Below are 19,268 nucleotides of genomic sequence, written 5' to 3'. Positions count from 1 at the left end.
GAAAACATGTGGACCTGAGTGAAAAGCGAGTTAAACGTAACTTGGTACTTAAGTTACTTTTGCAAAGCTAACTAACTGAAAAAGAAACGAGTTCCTCTGAAAGTTACCACGGCGCAAAAGTACCGAGTTAAGGTACACGCTACCAAAAAAGGATTTTAGGTGGGCGCTCAATGGTTCACCCCCTGTGGGCGCTCAATGGTTCAGCTTCATTTCGATGGCAGCGGTTCTTACTTCCTGAATAAAATACTGTCACTCATTGAATATCACGTTTTAGAGCGGAATATGCCATGAAGGAACCGGAGAGAAAGCAAGAAAATGTGTGGACGTCAGTGAAAAGCGAGTTAAAAGTAACTAGGAACTTAACTTAAGTTACTTGGGCAAAGTTATCAAAAAAAGGAACGAGTTCCTGTGAAAGTTACCACGGCGCAAAAGTACCGAGTTAAGTTACAAGTTACCAAAAAAAAAGGAACTTAGTTACAGTAACGAGTTACTTGTAACGAGTTACCTCGAACTCTGCAAATTTGATTACTGGCATGCTTTACCACTTGAGCAACAAACACAAAGCGTGGCCACGCCCGAACGTCGCTGCCACGTCGCTGCCACCCAAACGTCGCTGCCACGAATGAGGTTTGTAGTCCTGCATGCTTGTCCTGCTGATCCTGACCGGTCTTGTAACAGAAGGGTAAACCAAGAGTAAACCTCCGAACATAGACAAATAAAACTGGACGCGCGGCGTCCATCACAATGCAGATATCTGAGCTGCATTCATGACTCCCGTCGTCTGGTTAGGGAGCCGGCCTGCGCATGCTCTTGAGGTCAGGTGAGCGATCACATGGTAGACAGGAGCATCCCAGAATGCAATGCGAAGCTGGCACGCTGGTCCCCATGGCAAACACTTGGAAGGGCCGCACCTGTGTTTCCTTCCTCCATGGCTCCAAAGGATTGGCCATGGCGCGTTTCTGCCCTGTCCCAGAAGAGGCCGGAATTCTCAAAAGTTTTTGTGTCGTTCGGGTTCGCAACGCGTGGAATTGGTTACAACTTTAGTCAAGCCAATTATCGTTAAACTCTACGTAATGATCAGCTTTTGAGTGTATTCTCGCAAACAACAAACAACAAGTTTCATCAAGAGTTTCATCGGCGAGCGACGATACTCTACCCCATTGCTGACTGTATTGTCCTATACGGTGGCCAGAAGCTCTAAAAGTGGTTTCAGGGCACAGCGTTGGTGGACCGGATTTGGCCACGGTCCAAGTCATTTTGACAAACTGGAAGGCGAGAGCCTATACTTTAAAAGCGATAAGACCCCCGTGCCGGGGAACAAGTCAACAGACGACACAACACACAGGCACAGAACTGTGCCTGTGTGTTGTGTCGTCTGTTGACTTGTTCCCCGGCAAGGGGGTGTTTCGAATCGGACCCAAGAATTCGTGACCGACAGTTCTGATGCCTTCTACAAACTGAACCTTTATTCCTCTCTCTCGCGCTCCTCGTCTTCGTCCACAGCTGAGCCTAAGAGCCCTCTCCTCCTCCTCTTTCTTCCACATCCTCCCGGGCCACGGGTGGTGCGATATCCCCTTCCAAGCGGTGCAGCAACTGCACGGGACGGTGAAGAATGGTCTTGTTGGCCAGCATGACCGCACAGGCACGAACGACACCGTCGCGTCCGGGAATGGTCTGAGTTACGCGGCCGAGCTTCCAGAGTAGCGGCGGTCCTCTTTCGTGGATGATGACCACGTCTCCGACCCTCAGTTGACTCTCCGGGTCCCGTCTCGCCATATGCGCGGATCTCAGCTGGAAGAGGTATTCCTTGCGCCACCTGCTCCAGAACTGCTGGCGAAGACTATCCTGTGCTTTCAGGTAGTGCTTGAGTCTCCCAGCGTCCAACGGCTGTGCAACTTCGCCCGGTGTTGGGGTGGCAGTCAAGCGCTTCCCTACGAGGAAGTCTGCAGGAGTCAAAGGGTGCAGGGCGGCGGGATCGGAATCCACATACGTCAGCGGCCGGCAATTCACTATGCATTCTACTTCGCATAAGGCCGTTGTAAGATCTTCATACGTCAAATGGCGCCTTCCTAAGCAACGCCTGAGGGAGTCTTTCACGCATCTGACCATCCTCTCCCACCATCCGCCCCACCAGGGTGCTCTCTCGACAATAAACCTCCATTTGATGCGATTCCTGGCGGCAAAATCTTGCACTTCTGAGGACGCAGTGGAGAGAATCCGTGACGTCTGATGGAAGGTGCGAGCGTTGTCTGACATGATCAGTGACGGGACCCCGCGTCGGGACGCAAAACGCATAAATGCGCCGAGGAAGTGTTGAGTGGACATCCCGGTCGCCAATTCGAGGTGGATCGCGCGGGTAACGCCACATGAGAAAAGGACGATGTACGCCTTCCGCTGTTTGTTATTGTCAAATGCATAGAGCGGTCCAGCAAAATCCACCCCTACTACGTCGAAGGGACTCGTGGGTGTGATCCTTTCCCGCGGGAGAGGAGCGACAGGTGCTGTTTCCGGATCCAGTCGTCGTCGTTTGCATTGTAGACACGTATGAAGAGCGCGACGAACCGTCTGTCGACCCCTTACAATCCAATACTTCTGGCGAATTTCACAGAGTGTGTCTTGAACTCCTGTGTGGTGTAGACGACAGTGCATGTCGAGCACGAGCAGCTCTGTGAATCGGTGTCTGGACGGCAGAAGGATGGGATGCCGTACGCTGTCGCTTTCGTCTGCGTACCTCAGACGACCACCGACGCGGAGTAATGAATTCTCGTCGATATACGGGTTCAATAGCAAAACGGCCGATGAAGAAGAGATGGGGCGTCTCGTCTGTAGGTCCTCGATTTCAGTGGGGAAAGATTCCAACTGAGTCCAACGGACCCAGAGCAGCTCTGCTGAGTGTAGCTCCTCCGCTGAGAGTGAGCCACTGTGTTTCGACTGGGGTCTCCGGGTGTTGTTGATGTACCTGAGCACGTACGCTGTCACACGGAGCACGCGGTTAAGGGAGCTGTGATCTTCGAGTTGAAGAAGGGGGTCCCGATGCTGAACAGCGATGGCGCAACAGGTCTCCTCGATCCGGAAATGCGGAGATGTGTTTTGGGCCGCGACGAGACCATCCACGTTGCCAAATAACCAGGGTGGACCGGTCCACCACAGCTTGCTGTGGAGCAGCTCAGTCGCGGCGATTCCCCTCGTGAGCAAGTCAGCGGGGTTGCTTTTCCCGTCGCAGTGACACCATCTAGCCGGGTCCGTGAGCTGGCGAATCTCTCGTAAGCGCCCCTCGACAAACTGAGGATTCTGCGACTGAGTCATCTTCCCATTCTTTATCCAGTGCAGTGCAATCTGAGAGTCCGTCCACAACGTGACCCGTGACTGCAGGGCAGGTATGACGTCGCAGATGCTCTTGAACAGTCTAGCGGCGAGGAGGCAGCCAAGGAGCTCTAAACGCGGAAGAGTGACCGTCTTCAGTGGTGCAATGCGACCTTTGGCGATGAGCAGGTGGGAGCTGACACCCCCGGGAGCCTTGTGGGTGCGTACGTATGCAACCGCTCCGTAGGCCCGCGGGCTTGCGTCTGCAAAGATGTGAAGGTCTGGGACGGTGCCGGCCGGATTGAAGGGAGATCTCGGTGCTTGCATTGTGGAGAGCGCGGGAAGGCCGCGTACCCATTCGCGCCAAGCTTGGTGTGTCGGGGGGTGCATGGGTTGGTCCCAAGGAACTGCTTCCTTCCACATTGCCTGAAACAAGAGCCTCGCGGTGACCGTAAAGGGAAGGAGCAAACCCACAGGATCGTACAGTCTAGAAAAGGTCCTGAGCACCGTGCGCTTCGTGGGCTCATGTTTCTGTGCGAATTCGTGAACCGCGGTGACTGGTGCTAGGATGACGTCCGCCTGTCTGTCCCATGGTACACCTAAGATACGAAGCACTGGGTTTGTACAACCGACGTTATCGTAGGCAGTTTCGTCTGCGAGAAATTTCTGTTGAAGTGCGGTGGAGTTCGCTGCCCATTTTCGGATTTCCATCCCTGCGTCCCGCAGGACAGCTCTGGTCTCGGCATATATCGTCTCGGCATCTTGCACGTCGTCGCAGCCAATTACTAGGTCGTCAACATAGAAGCTGGTGCGGAGGCGGGCTGCGGTGGCTGGGTATCGCGAAGCGACCGCGTCGAAGTGATGGTGCAGAGTTGCCGCGAGTAGGAAGGGGCTGGACGATGCTCCGAACGGGACCCTGGTCATCCTCCACTCCTGAGTCGCAGGATAAGGGTTGGATGATCATGGTAGCTCCTGGATCCACAGAAAGCGGAGGGCGTCTCGGTCCTCTGGTCGGATCTGAATTTGAAGATACGCCTTGCGAATGTCGGCGGTCAAGACAATGGGAGAAGACCGAAACGTGATGAGGAGATGGAGGAGGTTGCTGTTTAAGTTGGGACCCTTCGACAGAACCTCATTAAGAGACGGTTGGCCGGGAACATGGGACGAGGCGTCGAAGACTATGCGGACCTTGGTCGTGACGGCCTCCATACGTATAACGGCATGGTGGGGCAGGTAGTATACGTTCCTGGTTGGGTCTGGGCCAGACACTGGTTCGGCATGCCCTTCGACGAAGTATTCGCGCATTGTGGCGTCGTACTGCTTGAGAACGTCGGGTGCCATTCGGAACCGCCGGAGTTGAGCGTTGAGTCTCGTCTCGGCGGTTACCCGATTGTGTGCCTCTGGTGGTAGCCTAGGCGCCTGGATCATGAGGGGAACCTCGTACCGATCTGTCTGCCACTTGATGTTCTCTTGAAACATTTGGAGGTCTGCCGCTCTGGTGGGAGAAGCTACGTCAGAATCCGTGATACCTAATGCATCTAGTCGCCACAGGTTGGTCAGCTCATGCTCGGGCGCGTCGTTCGTGCAGCACAAAAGTGACGTGGTGGCGGGATAGTCTGGTAGCGAGGAACGCAGTGGGGCAACACCTTGGACGATCCACCCAAATACCGTTTCGACGGCTGTGATATTGTTGGGAAGGCGCTCTATTCTGCCAGACACAAATCGCCAGTAGTAGTCCGCGCCTATCAGCACGTCGACGTTCTGCGATAGACAAGTCGTTGTGACCGGAGAGAGACCACGATCGTGTAGCATTTGCAAGATCCGGGCATCCACAGGTGGTCCTGTGCATACAGCATGCATACTGCTGTATGCTGTATGCACCTGGGTATGCACGGGTAGCATGCTTGCATGGAGTACTGTGCAGTACCGGTGCGTGCAGGGGGGAGGGGATACGAGCATACGCAGCGGAGCAATATGTCCCGGCGGTCAAGACGTGCCCATTGTCTTGACCGCCGACATTCGCAAGGCATATCTTCAAATTCAGATCCGACCAGAGGACCGAGACGCCCTCCGCTTTCTGTGGATCCAGGAGCTACCGTCATCATCCCACCCTTATCCTGCGACTCAGGAGTGGAGGATGACCAGGGTCCAGTTCGGAGCATCGTCCAGCCCCTTCCTACTCGCGGCAACTCTGCACCATCACTTCGACGCGGTCGCTTCGCGATACCCAGCTACCGCAGCCCGCCTCCGCACCAGCTTCTATGTTGACGACCTAGTAATTGGCTGCGACGACGTGCAAGATGCCGAGACGATATATGCCGAGACCAGAGCTGTCCTGCGGGACGCAGGGATGGAAATCCGAAAATGGGCAGCGAACTCCACCGCACTTCAACAGAAATTTCTCGCAGACGAAACTGCCTACGATAACGTCGGTTGTACAAACCCAGTGCTTCGTATCTTAGGTGTACCATGGGACATACAGGCGGACGTCATCCTAGCACCAGTCACCGCGGTTCACGAATTCGCGCAGAAACATGAGCCCACGAAGCGCACGGTGCTCAGGACCTTTTCTAGACTGTACGATCCTTTGGGTTTGCTCCTTCCCTTTACGGTCACCGCGAGGCTCTTGTTTCAGGCAATGTGGAAGGAAGCAGTTCCTTCGGACCAACCCATGCACCCCCCGACACACCAAGCTTGGCGCTACAACAAAGCATACAACAAAGTCCTGCATACAGCAGTATGCAGGAGTAATGAATTCTCGTCGATATACGGGTTCAATAGCAAAACGGCCGATGAAGAAGAGATGGGGCGTCTCGTCTGTAGGTCCTCGATTTCAGTGGGGAAAGATTCCAACTGAGTCCAACGGACCCAGAGCAGCTCTGCTGAGTGTAGCTCCTCCGCTGAGAGTGAGCCACTGTGTTTCGACTGGGGTCTCCGGGTGTTGTTGATGTACCTGAGCACGTACGCTGTCACACGGAGCACGCGGTTAAGGGAGCTGTGATCTTCGAGTTGAAGAAGGGGGTCCCGATGCTGAACAGCGATGGCGCAACAGGTCTCCTCGATCCGGAAATGCGGAGATGTGTTTTGGGCCGCGACGAGACCATCCACGTTGCCAAATAACCAGGGTGGACCGGTCCACCATAGCTTGCTGTGGAGCAGCTCAGTCGCGGCGATTCCCCTCGTGAGCAAGTCAGCGGGGTTGCTTTTCCCGTCGCAGTGACACCATCTAGCCGGGTCCTTGAGCTGGCGAATCTCTCGTAAGCGCCCCTCGACAAACTGAGGATTCTGCGACTGAGTCATCTTCCCATTCTTTATCCAGTGCAGTGCAATCTGAGAGTCCGTCCACAACGTGACCCGTGACTGCAGGGCAGGTATGACGTCGCAGATGCTCTTGAACAGTCTAGCGGCGAGAAGGCAGCCAAGGAGCTCTAAACGCGGAAGAGTGACCGTCTTCAGTGGTGCAATGCGACCTTTGGCGATGAGCAGGTGGGAGCTGACACCCCCGGGAGCCTTGTGGGTGCGTACGTATGCAACCGCTCCGTAGGCCCGCGGGCTTGCGTCTGCAAAGATGTGAAGGTCTGGGACGGTGCCGGCCGGATTGAAGGGAGATCTCGGTGCTTGCATTGTGGAGAGCGCGGGAAGGCCGCGTACCCATTCGCGCCAAGCTTGGTGTGTCGGGGGGTGCATGGGTTGGTCCCAAGGAACTGCTTCCTTCCACATTGTCGACTCGTGCTGATAGGCGCGGACTACTACTGGCGATTTGTGTCTGGCAGAATAGAGCGCCTTCCCAACAATATCACAGCCGTCGAAACGGTATTTGGGTGGATCGTCCAAGGTGTTGCCCCACTGCGCACGTGGATTGTGACGAGCGAGCAGCTGTAGTACGAGCATACCTACCCCCCTCCGAGGGGTAGGTATGCTCGTACCCCGTACATGCATCCCCTGCATGCTCGTATCCGCTCCCCCCTGCCCCCTCCACCCTGGTTATTTGGCAACGTGGATGGTCTCGTCGCGGCCCAAAACACATCTCCGCATTTCCGGATCGAGGAGACCTGTTGCGCCATCGCTGTTCAGCATCGGGACCCCCTTCTTCAACTCGAAGATCACAGCTCCCTTAACCGCGTGCTCCGTGTGACAGCGTACGTGCTCAGGTACATCAACAACACCCGGAGACCCCAGTCGAAACACAGTGGCTCACTCTCAGCGGAGGAGCTACACTCAGCAGAGCTGCTCTGGGTCCGTTGGACTCAGTTGGAATCTTTCCCCACTGAAATCGAGGACCTACAGACGAGACGCCCCATCTCTTCTTCATCGGCCGTTTTGCTATTGAACCCGTATATCGACGAGAATTCATTACTCCGCGTCGGTGGTCGTCTGAGGTACGCAGACGAAAGCGACAGCGTACGGCATCCCATCCTTCTGCCGTCCAGACACCGATTCACAGAGCTGCTCGTGCTCGACATGCACTGTCGTCTACACCACACAGGAGTTCAAGACACACTCTGTGAAATTCGCCAGAAGTATTGGATTGTAAGGGGTCGACAGACGGTTCGTCGCGCTCTTCATACGTGTCTACAATGCAAACGACGACGACTGGATCCGGAAACAGCACCTGTCGCTCCTCTCCCGCGGGAAAGGATCACACCCACGAGTCCCTTCGACGTAGTAGGGGTGGATTTTGCTGGACCGCTCTATGCATTTGACAATAACGACCAGCGGAAGGCGTACATCGTCCTTTTCTCATGTGGCGTTACCCGCGCGATCCACCTCGAATTGGCGACCGGGATGTCCACTCAACACTTCCTCGGCGCATTTAGGCGTTTTGCGTCCCGACGCGGGGTCCCGTCACTGATCATGTCAGACAACGCTCGCACCTTCCATCAGACGTCACGGATTCTCTCCACCGCGTCCTCAGAAGTGCAAGATTTTGCCGCCAGGAATCGCATCAAATGGAGGTTTATTGTCGAGAGAGCACCCTGGTGGGGCGGATGGTGGGAGAGGATGGTCAGATGCGTGAAAGACTCCCTCAGGCGTTGCTTAGGAAGGCGCCATTTGACGTATGAAGATCTTACAACGGCCTTATGCGAAGTAGAATGCATAGTGAATTGCCGGCCGCTGACGTATGTGGATTCCGATCCCGCCGCCCTGCACCCTTTGACTCCTGCAGACTTCCTCGTAGGGAAGCGCTTGACTGCCACCCCAACACCGGGCGAAGTTGCACAGCCGTTGGACGCTGGGAGACTCAAGCACTACCTGAAAGCACAGGATAGTCTTCGCCAGCAGTTCTGGAGCAGGTGGCGCAAGGAATACCTCTTCCAGCTGAGATCCGCGCATATGGCGAGACGGGACCCGGAGAGTCAACTGAGGGTCGGAGACGTGGTCATCATCCACGAAAGAGGACCGCCGCTACTCTGGAAGCTCGGCCGCGTAACTCAGACCATTCCCGGACGCGACGGTGTCGTTCGTGCCTGTGCGGTCATGCTGGCCAACAAGACCATTATTCACCGTCCCGTGCAGTTGCTGCACCGCTTGGAAGGGGATATCGCACCACCCGTGGCCCGGGAGGATGTGGAAGAAAGAGGAGGAGCTTGCCGTGTTTCAAGGCACCCGACGTCAGCGAGATATATGTACCCTGATGCTAGCATACCTATAGCAATCCTGTATCGGTGCCCTAGCAATAAGCAATACCTAGCAATAAGTATCCTATCGGCACCGCAGCTGTGGTCGTCTGCGACGACGTGCAAGATGCCGAGACGATATATGCCGAGACCAGAGCTGTCCTGCGGGACGCAGGGATGGAAATCCGAAAATGGGCAGCGAACTCCACCGCACTTCAACAGAAATTTCTCGCAGACGAAACTGCCTACGATAACGTCGGTTGTACAAACCCAGTGCTTCGTATCTTAGGTGTACCATGGGACAGACAGGCGGACGTCATCCTAGCACCAGTCACCGCGGTTCACGAATTCGCGCAGAAACATGAGCCCACGACGCTCACGGTGCTCAGGACCTTTTCTAGACTGTACGATCCTTTGGGTTTGCTCCTTCCCTTTACGGTCACCGCGAGGCTCTTGTTTCAGGCAATGTGGAAGGAAGCAGTTCCTTGGGACCAACCCATGCACCCCCCGACACACCAAGCTTGGCGCGAATGGGTACGCGGCCTTCCCGCGCTCTCCACAATGCAAGCACCGAGATCTCCCTTCAATCCGGCCGGCACCGTCCCAGACCTTCACATCTTTGCAGACGCAAGCCCGCGGGCCTACGGAGCGGTTGCATACGTACGCACCCACAAGGCTCCCGGTGGTGTCAGCTCCCACCTGCTCATCGCCAAAGGTCGCATTGCACCACTGAAGACGGTCACTCTTCCGCGTTTAGAGCTCCTTGGCTGCCTTCTCGCCGCTAGACTGTTCAAGAGCATCTGCGACGTCATACCTGCCCTGCAGTCACGGGTCACGTTGTGGACGGACTCTCAGATTGCACTGCACTGGATAAAGAATGGGAAGATGACTCAGTCGCAGAATCCTCAGTTTGTCGAGGGGCGCTTACGAGAGATTCGCCAGCTCACAGACCCGGCTAGATGGTGTCACTGCGACGGGAAAAGCAACCCCGCTGACTTGCTCACGAGGGGAATCGCCGCGACTGAGCTGCTCCACAGCAAGCTGTGGTGGACCGGTCCACCCTGGTTATTTGGCAACGTGGATGGTCTCGTCGCGGCCCAAAACACATCTCCGCATTTCCGGATCGAGGAGACCTGTTGCGCCATCGCTGTTCAGCATCGGGACCCCCTTCTTCAACTCGAAGATCACAGCTCCCTTAACCGCGTGCTCCGTGTGACAGCGTACGTGCTCAGGTACATCAACAACACCCGGAGACCCCAGTCGAAACACAGTGGCTCACTCTCAGCGGAGGAGCTACACTCAGCAGAGCTGCTGTGGGTCCGTTGGACTCAGTTGGAATCTTTCCCCACTGAAATCGAGGACCTACAGACGAGACGCCCCATCTCTTCTTCATCGGCCGTTTTGCTATTGAACCCGTATATCGACGAGAATTCATTACTCCGCGTCGGTGGTCGTCTGAGGTACGCAGACGAAAGCGACAGCGTACGGCATCCCATCCTTCTGCCGTCCAGACACCGATTCACAGAGCTGCTCGTGCTCGACATGCACTGTCGTCTACACCACACAGGAGTTCAAGACACACTCTGTGAAATTCGCCAGAAGTATTGGATTGTAAGGGGTCGACAGACGGTTCGTCGCGCTCTTCATACGTGTCTACAATGCAAACGACGACGACTGGATCCGGAAACAGCACCTGTCGCTCCTCTCCCGCGGGAAAGGATCACACCCACGAGTCCCTTCGACGTAGTAGGGGTGGATTTTGCTGGACCGCTCTATGCATTTGACAATAACGAACAGCGGAAGGCGTACATCGTCCTTTTCTCATGTGGCGTTACCCGCGCGATCCACCTCGAATTGGCGACCGGGATGTCCACTCAACACTTCCTCGGCGCATTTAGGCGTTTTGCGTCCCGACGCGGGGTCCCGTCACTGATCATGTCAGACAACGCTCGCACCTTCCATCAGACGTCACGGATTCTCTCCACTGCGTCCTCAGAAGTGCAAGATTTTGCCGCCAGGAATCGCATCAAATGGAGGTTTATTGTCGAGAGAGCACCCTGGTGGGGCGGATGGTGGGAGAGGATGGTCAGATGCGTGAAAGACTCCCTCAGGCGTTGCTTAGGAAGGCGCCATTTGACGTATGAAGATCTTACAACGGCCTTATGCGAAGTAGAATGCATAGTGAATTGCCGGCCGCTGACGTATGTGGATTCCGATCCCGCCGCCCTGCACCCTTTGACTCCTGCAGACTTCCTCGTAGGGAAGCGCTTGACTGCCACCCCAACACTACCCAATGCAACTACAGTATGCATACAGCATACTGGGTATGCATCTGCATGTGCTGCGATAGACAAGTCGTTGTGACCGGAGAGAGACCACGATCGTGTAGCATTTGCAAGATCCGGGCATCCACAGGTGGGCTGAGCGACCTGCAGATCTGTGGTATAGCGATGGCCTCTACTTCCAACGACTGATGTAAGCCATCGATACGCAGGGACACCTTCTGGTATGTGCGATGCGTGGACGGTTGCGTGGAGCCAAACGCAAAGATCGACATGTTTTCGGATGCCAATCCCGGGCATCGAAGCCGCCGAGCGAGTTCCTCGGTGATGAATGTTCTCTGACTTCCGTTGTCGAGAAGAATACGCACGGACGCGGATCCGCCAGGGCCGGCAACCTGAACCACAGCGGTCTGCAGAAATGTGACAGTAGACGAGGTTGACGCGGTGGTGGCTTGGATTTCAGGTGTCTGCGCTGGCGATGATGAAGCCGATCCAACGATCCCGGCGGTGCGCTCTAGCGCTTCTCGTTTCGGTTGTATGTCGCAGAGCACAGTCAGATGTTGTCCGTGGCATCTGGTACACGTGAGACTAGCTGAAGAGCGACACTGACGGGCCAAGTGGTTCCGCTTGGCACAGCGGAAGCATCGACGCGCTGACGTGAGGCTTCGCCGTTTTCCCTCGGGTGTGAGCGGCGCTGGACAAGTCGCCGTGTGGTGATCGCACGCGCGGCAAAGGGCACACGAAGGGAGATGGGACGGTGGTGCTGGTGGATCTCCATCAGGGCGTGTGGAGTCTGTGCGCACACCAGGTGGCCGCGCTGCGGCCGAAGGAAAGGGGGCTGGCGCTTCGTCTTCCGCGTGGACCGGAGGCGTATGCCGAGGCCGGTGAAGAGCGACTTCTTCCCTTGCTTCCACTTGAATGCGTAGGAAATCCATCAGTGCATGAACCTCCGCGGCAGTGGGCGACATGCGAGTAGACTCTGTGGAGGGCGCTGTTCCGCTCTCGCTAGGAGAGGCCAATTCCTTCCTTCTCTGCCGAAACAGCACGAAGAGATCGGGTGGAAGGCAGCGAGTAGCAACCCTATAGAGCACGACATCATAGCCAGACTGCGGAATCTCCAGTGATTCCAGGGCCCTCGTGTGGCGCGAGACTTCGTCGAACAAGTGACGTAGCTGAGTCACCTCCCCAGAACCTTGCACTGCGCGGAGCGACAACAGCTTGTCGATGTGCTCGGCTGCAAGGAGATCGGTTCGTCCGAACCGCTGCTTCAGGGCGTCAACAGCTATCTGGTAATTCGCTCCACTAAGGCTGATCCCATGAATAGCGCGCTTGGCCTCATCGGTAACGTAACACAGGAGATACTTAAACTTCTCCACTGTAGCTAGCGCACCGTTGTTGTGGATCGCTGCCTGGAAGTGTTCCCAGAACCTGGCCCAGTCTTGCAACTTCCCTCCGAACTTTGGAATTTGCAGCTTCGGCAAGGAAACAGAACGGCTGGTTGATTCTCTAGGAGTGGAATCGCCCAGTGCGGCAGACGGCGCAACTTGCGATGTGAGCTGTCCTGCCGTTCGAAGGACCCGCCTCGCGCGCGTGATGGCGGCTTCGAGCTACTGCTCGCATTCCAGGGTGCCTTGGACTTCCTGGTCATACTGCTCTTCGCCGGTCAGCGCCAGGATCTGACTGTCCAAGTCTTGCAGCGCAGCCTTCCTCGCTACTAAATACTCGACGTCGACTTCAACATCTTCGAGGGAGACCTCCCCCGTCCGGGGTTCACGTAGTCGATTGACGGTGCGAGTGACTGCTGCTCGGGTACCGGCTCGTGACCGCTTCAGGCCGTCTAACAGGTCAACGGGCATCGAGAAGGGTCGTCGCTCCCGGGTTTCGGCACCAAAATGTTTCGAATCGGACCCAAGAATTCGTGACCGACAGTTCTGATGCCTTCTACAAACTGAACCTTTATTCCTCTCTCTCGCGCTCCTCGTCTTCGTCCACAGCTGAGCCTAAGAGCCCTCTCCTCCTCCTCTTTCTTCCACAGGGGGTTTTATCGCTTTTAAAGTATGCTGTACCGAACAGCCCAATTTTTAACCATTTTCGAGAGCCTATAACTGATTTAGAGACACTGAAAGCGTGGATTCGTACGGTTGCTAGTGCGGACAATGGAGAAGATGTGCTCGAGATGTGTTATAGTAATAGTATAGTAATAATGTTTAAAGCTGTCTTTGTTACTGTCCTCTTCACCATAAACGGTCATTTTCGCCACTGTCGATCAGTAGGTGCAATAATATCTTTTCGATGGAAGCCTTTCTGAATATGTAGGCCCATATTCGACCATGTGAATCCACTTGACGCAAAAGTCATCCAGAGCAACCCAAGAGTCTATGCGGGTACACTCTGGCGGGCTCAGGTGTCTGTCCCGAACATTCCCAGTACTTTTTGTACTTTACTTTAAGTATACTATATACTTAAAATTCGGTGCTTTGTGCTGCACTTCAAGTATCACAGACGCCCATGTACTCTGTACCTTGCTTTAAGTGCAATGTTAGAGACTTTGGAGACCCACCACTGCAGATACGGCTGTGTTTTCATGCACGGCCAGAGTACTGCCCAATAATACTTTCAGAGCCATGGTGGCAGACGTGTGGAAGCACACACTAAAAACAGAACTTCACCGCATAGCACGCTGTGCGCCACCCATTGCGAAGAATGATAGGGTAGGTACATTCACATATTAAACTAAACCAAAAGTGTCAACAATACATTTCAATTCATTATTTACATGACTACCAACTCCTGCAAGACACAAAGAACCCTGCCAGCACAAGTCAGGCAAATTAAAATCACCTGCTAGCATGATAGTACTATTAGGAAGCCCGGATATAATATCAAAGAGCGAGTGCAATAGTCCAGCATCCGATCCAGGCGGGTGATAGAAAACACCCAGTGCATGTGAGCAACTAGCAAAACTAACTGTACACCAAACAGTTTCTACGGTGTTACAACCAACATCGAGCTCTGATGACCTTAAGGATGCGTGAACTAAAATAAAAAACCTCCGCCTCGGCTGGTCCTGTCTTGAGGAAACACCTCCTCGTTTTGAATACATGAATTTAACCATGATTCTGTTCCAAATACTATGTCAGCTTTTACGGACTCTATCAGACCTGCCAGGTCTTCAACTTTATTTACAACGCTCCTGCAGTTTATTATAGTGCAACTATTTCACGGGGCAGAGGAATTGTTTTGGTTCGTCGTCGTCACTCTGTTTTCGAACTGGGAACAACTTCGCCTTTTTCTTTATCCCACATAAAAGTTTTTCCGTCAACAACCAGCCTATCGTGTTTAAGATTTGCACGGCTGTCTTCCCGGGCTCTCACTGCTTTCGCATATTCCCAAAGTTTCTTTCTAGTGCGTCGCGTTTCAAAGGAATAATCCTGGTCGCAGCTGTATGCCATCACCTTGAAGTTTCTTGCTTTAGACATAACTTCCTGTTTTTCCTTGTAAGAGGCAAAGTTCACAACGACCGGTCGCTTAAATTGTTTTTATAACGACCGACTCTATGCGCTCTCTCGATGGTTTTTAAATCTCTCCCCAAGTCTGATTTACAAGTCTCTTTTATTGGTGATTCACTCTGATCCCATGCTTCGGAGCTGTTCTCTTCAATGCCATAAAAAAAACTAGATTCTGTCTTCTACTTCTATCTTCAGGGTCAACATTTTTATACTGTAGTTCCTTAACTTGGTGATGAAGCTTTCCAAGATCGTTTGCCTGATGCGCAACCACTTTCTTCAATGTTTCAATCTGCTCTTCTGCTCTACTCAGCTTACTGCTAATGGCCGTTAACATCGTTTCATGCGCCGCTATCTTAGAATCGATATTATCTAATTTAGCCCTAATACGTGTGTGAGCACACTACAATAGCCGCGGTTACATGAACCCGACTAAAACGGTTCGAGTTGACATACCATACTTCCTCACAAGACTCCTCCTTACGCTCTCAGAACAGACCTTCACAGCATAGTTCGTTGTGCGCCAACCACTGCAACAATGATAGGGTTATCGCTTCTGATTTGAAGAGAGAGAGAGAGGGGCGTACGCCTAGACTGTAGTCGTGAGGACACCCACTTCTGTGTGGCCAACAACGACTAGCCGATCCTACCATTACCCCCCCTCCTGTAGCAAGCATCATATATCTAAAAATTACTACAAAAAGGCGAACACCCCCACGCTCTTCGAATCAGAAGCGATAACCCTATAATTCGTCGCAATGCTATGCGATTGATGTTCTGTTCTTAGAAAGTTCAGAAGATTGGATGATTCTGCTTGATGGAAGAGGATTTGCTGCGATAAATCAAGAGTCTAACGGCCAGTCGCATTGGCCGTTAGAAATCAACCATATAATCTCGATGGAGCGGTGATTTATTTGTCAGATACCAGGCCTCTGTCTCCTCTACGACAGCACTCTTCTCGATGAATCGTGAAACATGGTTACGCCTGTTTGAAGAAGGTGTTGAGTGGCTTCGAAAACAGGCGTGTCTAGAGCATGCTGCGCACACGAACACATCACGAACGTATCAGGAACGCCAGCCGTTAATATCTCAATTTCTGTCCTGGGGCCCTATTCCTGTCAAAGTAATCGACCTCGATGACTTTGCGTCATTGCCTCTCATTGGTCGTTACGTGAAGGAGGCTTGACCACCAAGGCGTGATGACCAATGACAGGCAAGACACAAAGTAAACGAGGTCGATTACTTTGACGAGAATAGGGCCTTGGACAGCGTTACAGCAGAATGCCTTTCACATTCTCTCAATAACGACGGTCTCGAAATGCGTTCGTTTGCATTCGTTACCTTTGTGGTGATGTTGCAAGTTATTCTCTCGCAAGAGCCATGGGAGAAGTTCACTACATCTGTCAGTTTCATCGACTACATGAACAAGCATTTCGGCGGCCGCAGCCTCGGGATCTTAATGACTCCCAAATGTGCAGCTCAGCACAGCTGGGTCTTCTCCCGTCTCACGCAACTCCTTCGTCACCAGATCGTCATCACTGTCCAGGACCACTTCAAGAGTGACTATTTCCGGTACAAGGTTTCGCGAGCACTAAAAGTGGTTTGTAGCTTAGACGATTTCAGGAGGCTACAAATGAAGGGTTTCAGATCGAATGCGCCACGCACGCCGTCAATAACTCTGTACGCGGACAACATCGTATCGAGTGGATATTTTCACACTCCCATCTTCCTAGGAACATTTTCGCACATATTTCTAATCAATAGTACAGCGTTCCTAGCACCAGATTTTACTCCAGATTGTTTTTTTATGTATCGTTTGTCACGTCTGCCGAAGGCTGAATTTGCGAAGAAACTTACTGAGCCTACCTCAGTAGAACTCAGTGGAAGGACACTTCGAGTCGACTGCGTCCATGGCCCTGTATGCGGATACACAAACCCTATTACTTTCTTTGAACACCTCCGTCACAAGAACTGCAGCGTCGATCAACATGCAACCCTCCCAGAGACAAGACTGAATCCAGAAAACTTCACCGCGTCACATATAGCGGATGTGTTGCAGTTTTATAATTTTCTGTTAAATGCAACGGACGTATTCCTGGACCCGTACGACAAATATTACCGGACATTTAGCACCAATACCGCGTACTGGGGACCCACTCATTTCGTACTCTTCGGAAAGGCTCAGAAGCCACAGGCAAAAGAAGTGGTCATTCTCTTGCCATTTAGCTACAGCGTCTGGATGTGCGTATTTTGTTCGGTGCTGTTATGTTCTACCATGACATTCCTCATCTTCAAAACAGCTACTGGAAGATCACCCACGCTTTACAGATTGTCGGCCTTCTACACAACGTCACTTTTTTCGACGGCCAGTCCGGGGCTGCTGGCATCTGATCATCAGAGATTGACTTCTATTCGAATTATCCTTGTGTCGTGGCTGTTCTTTGTACTGACGCTGTCCACGGTCTACAAGGGATCTCTAACGTCTCTTCTCCGAAGTGTCCCACTAGAAGATGGAATTGATGACATCACATTTACGACACAACAGTAACAAGACGGTGTGTATATGCATTTACCGCACACCCCATATCTGGCGAAGGCTGCTTTACACAGGCGTGGATACTACCTTCACACCACGATGCTACTGCTATGGTGTCCCTCTTGGAGGACCTCTAGTTTATATAGCAAAAGTTGAGGACTTGAACGAGTGCATAGAAGTTCTCCCAAATGATGCTTTCGGCTTTCAAGAGATCATTGACGGTGAGACGCCTTCTGGACCTATCGTGCACTTCGGGTCACCTTACAGGGCAGCCCTCAAGAAATTGATAACACAAGGATTCGAGGCAGGACTGTACGACAGGGCAAGGTCCTTGGACGACATCAAGAGCTCTTATAAAAGAAACAGCGAAACAAGTAATCAAGATGATCAGGGGGTCACTCCCTTCACTGTGGCTGATTTGAGGCCCGCTTTCGTCGTACTCATTGGTGGATTACTCGTCAGTTTCCTAGCTTACCTCGGTGAGAGACTGGTAGCTTGGCTTGCAAATCACCGCAGCCTATTGAGAAGGAAGTGCGAGGAAATGAAGAGCGTGTTGGATGAATAACCCCTGTCCGTCCGCGTCGTTCTTGAGTTGTTCGTCATGGAGAAAGAAATGCAGGATTCGAAGAATTGGTTCCTTGAGCCCGTGAGGGAAGAAGTTAACCGTACTGAGGTGATACGTGTTAGTGTAAGAGTATTAGTGTATGTCTCGTCGGCTTGAAAGGATTCCTTGAAGTGTGGTTATATCAGCCATCAGTATACGCTATGTCATATATAATCTCATATCTCGCTATCTCATATATACGCTACGGTATCAGCTGGTATATCAGCCACGGAGTGTTCCTCTGTGTCGCCCAGGAACTTGAGGTACGTGTTTGCGAGCTGGAGGGACGTCCTGTCTAGGCCATAATAAGCTCTAGAAAGCCTAATTTGGTTATACAGGGTATTTGCTCTAACGTGTGCAGAAACTTTATTTAAGGCGAGCGATAAAAGAGAAACGACCGCTACTTTTCAGCTACCTGACTAAGAAGCAGTACCTGTTTCTTATTCAAGTAGCGAAAAGCACCACTTGCTTTTATACTATCGCTCCCTTTAAACACAATTTCTCGACGCGTTAGTGCAAACACCCTGTATAGTAAAGCCTCATTAAACAGAGGAACACGACTGGCGGAATGTTCAACAAAAGTGGAAATATCACACAACGAATGGCAGCAGCCTAGGACGTACACGGAAACACCGCTGGAGCCTCGAGAAGTATGCAATACCCTGGGACGTGTTGCCAGTGTGGCATAATGGGAAGCGCACGTGACAAGCAATGAAGAGGAGTTGGTTGGAATGGCTGCCATATTTCAATCTCGAAAACAGCTGTTTTCTTCTGGTGCACGTAATGTGCGATAAGATAAGGCTTTATTAGGCAGTTTTAGAAAAGGATACCGCATTGGACTATCAAGGAAGTCGTCACCGCGCATTGCTTGACGCGATGCGCAGTGACGATTGGTTCTTACTTTGCGACTGTCTGGGTTCCATGCCCGTAGCGTCGCCTATGTACTTTCGAACGATGACGCAAAGAAGAAAGCACTGGTGTCATCGACGTGTCGAATCTACGTGGTTTCCCGCCAAAAAAAAAAAAAAAGAACACCGATGTCGCTGAACGGCAGCCAATGCGAACATTGTACGCAATACGTTTCAGTGTCCTTATGATGTGCTAAACATTACTCATATTTCATTGCAATCGGAAACTCTGATCAGCAGACCGAGGTCACCGTGCTTTCTACAGGGACGACTGTTACCATATACAACAGCTTTTTAGTTGACTATATCATTGGGCCTAGCTCTACGTCGGCTGAACAATGTAGCGAGAACGGAGAGCGGTTGCAAAAGTTACGTCGTCAATGACCTAGTGCTATTCCTATTCTTGTCGCCGATGATACTGCTCCAAAGGATTGGCCATGGCGCGTTTCTACCCTGTCCTGGAAGAGGCCGGAATTACAACTCTAGTCAAGCCAATTATCGTTAAAGTCTA

General features: G+C 52.6%; 2 protein-coding genes across 2 annotated transcripts; both read right to left on the bottom strand.

The window, feature by feature from the left end:
- Nucleotides 1-1,509: 1,509 nt before the first annotated feature.
- On the bottom strand, nt 1,510-4,227 carry LOC135376233 (uncharacterized). The gene has a single exon (XM_064608834.1). It carries the CDS (start codon nt 4,225-4,227, stop codon nt 1,510-1,512), a length of 2,718 nt encoding a protein of 905 aa, XP_064464904.1.
- A 6,993-nt stretch (nt 4,228-11,220) lies between these two features.
- On the bottom strand, nt 11,221-13,059 carry LOC135376232 (uncharacterized). Its single transcript, XM_064608833.1, has 2 exons — nt 12,815-13,059; nt 11,221-12,709 (listed from the first exon to the last, which is right to left on the bottom strand). Exons 1-2 carry the CDS (start codon nt 13,057-13,059, stop codon nt 11,221-11,223), a joined length of 1,734 nt encoding a protein of 577 aa, XP_064464903.1.
- Nucleotides 13,060-19,268: the final 6,209 nt, after the last annotated feature.

The sequence above is a fragment of the Ornithodoros turicata genome, unplaced genomic scaffold (genome assembly GCF_037126465.1).
Source record: "Ornithodoros turicata isolate Travis unplaced genomic scaffold, ASM3712646v1 ctg00001065.1, whole genome shotgun sequence".
NCBI lineage: Eukaryota > Metazoa > Arthropoda > Arachnida > Ixodida > Argasidae > Ornithodoros > Ornithodoros turicata.
Note: the sequence above shows the minus strand (reverse complement) of the source record. Positions and strands in the feature narration are given on the sequence as shown.

Coding starts and splice junctions, on each gene's coding strand:
- LOC135376233 (XM_064608834.1), bottom strand. CDS start 4,227: ATGACCAGGGTCCCGTTCGGAGCATCGTCCAGCCCCTTCCTACTCGCG.
- LOC135376232 (XM_064608833.1), bottom strand. CDS start 13,059: ATGCCCGTTGACCTGTTAGACGGCCTGAAGCGGTCACGAGCCGGTACC. Junction 12,710..12,814: donor GGCACCCTGGAATGCGAGCA/GTAGCTCGAAGC, acceptor TTCCACTCCTAG/AGAATCAACCAGCCGTTCTG.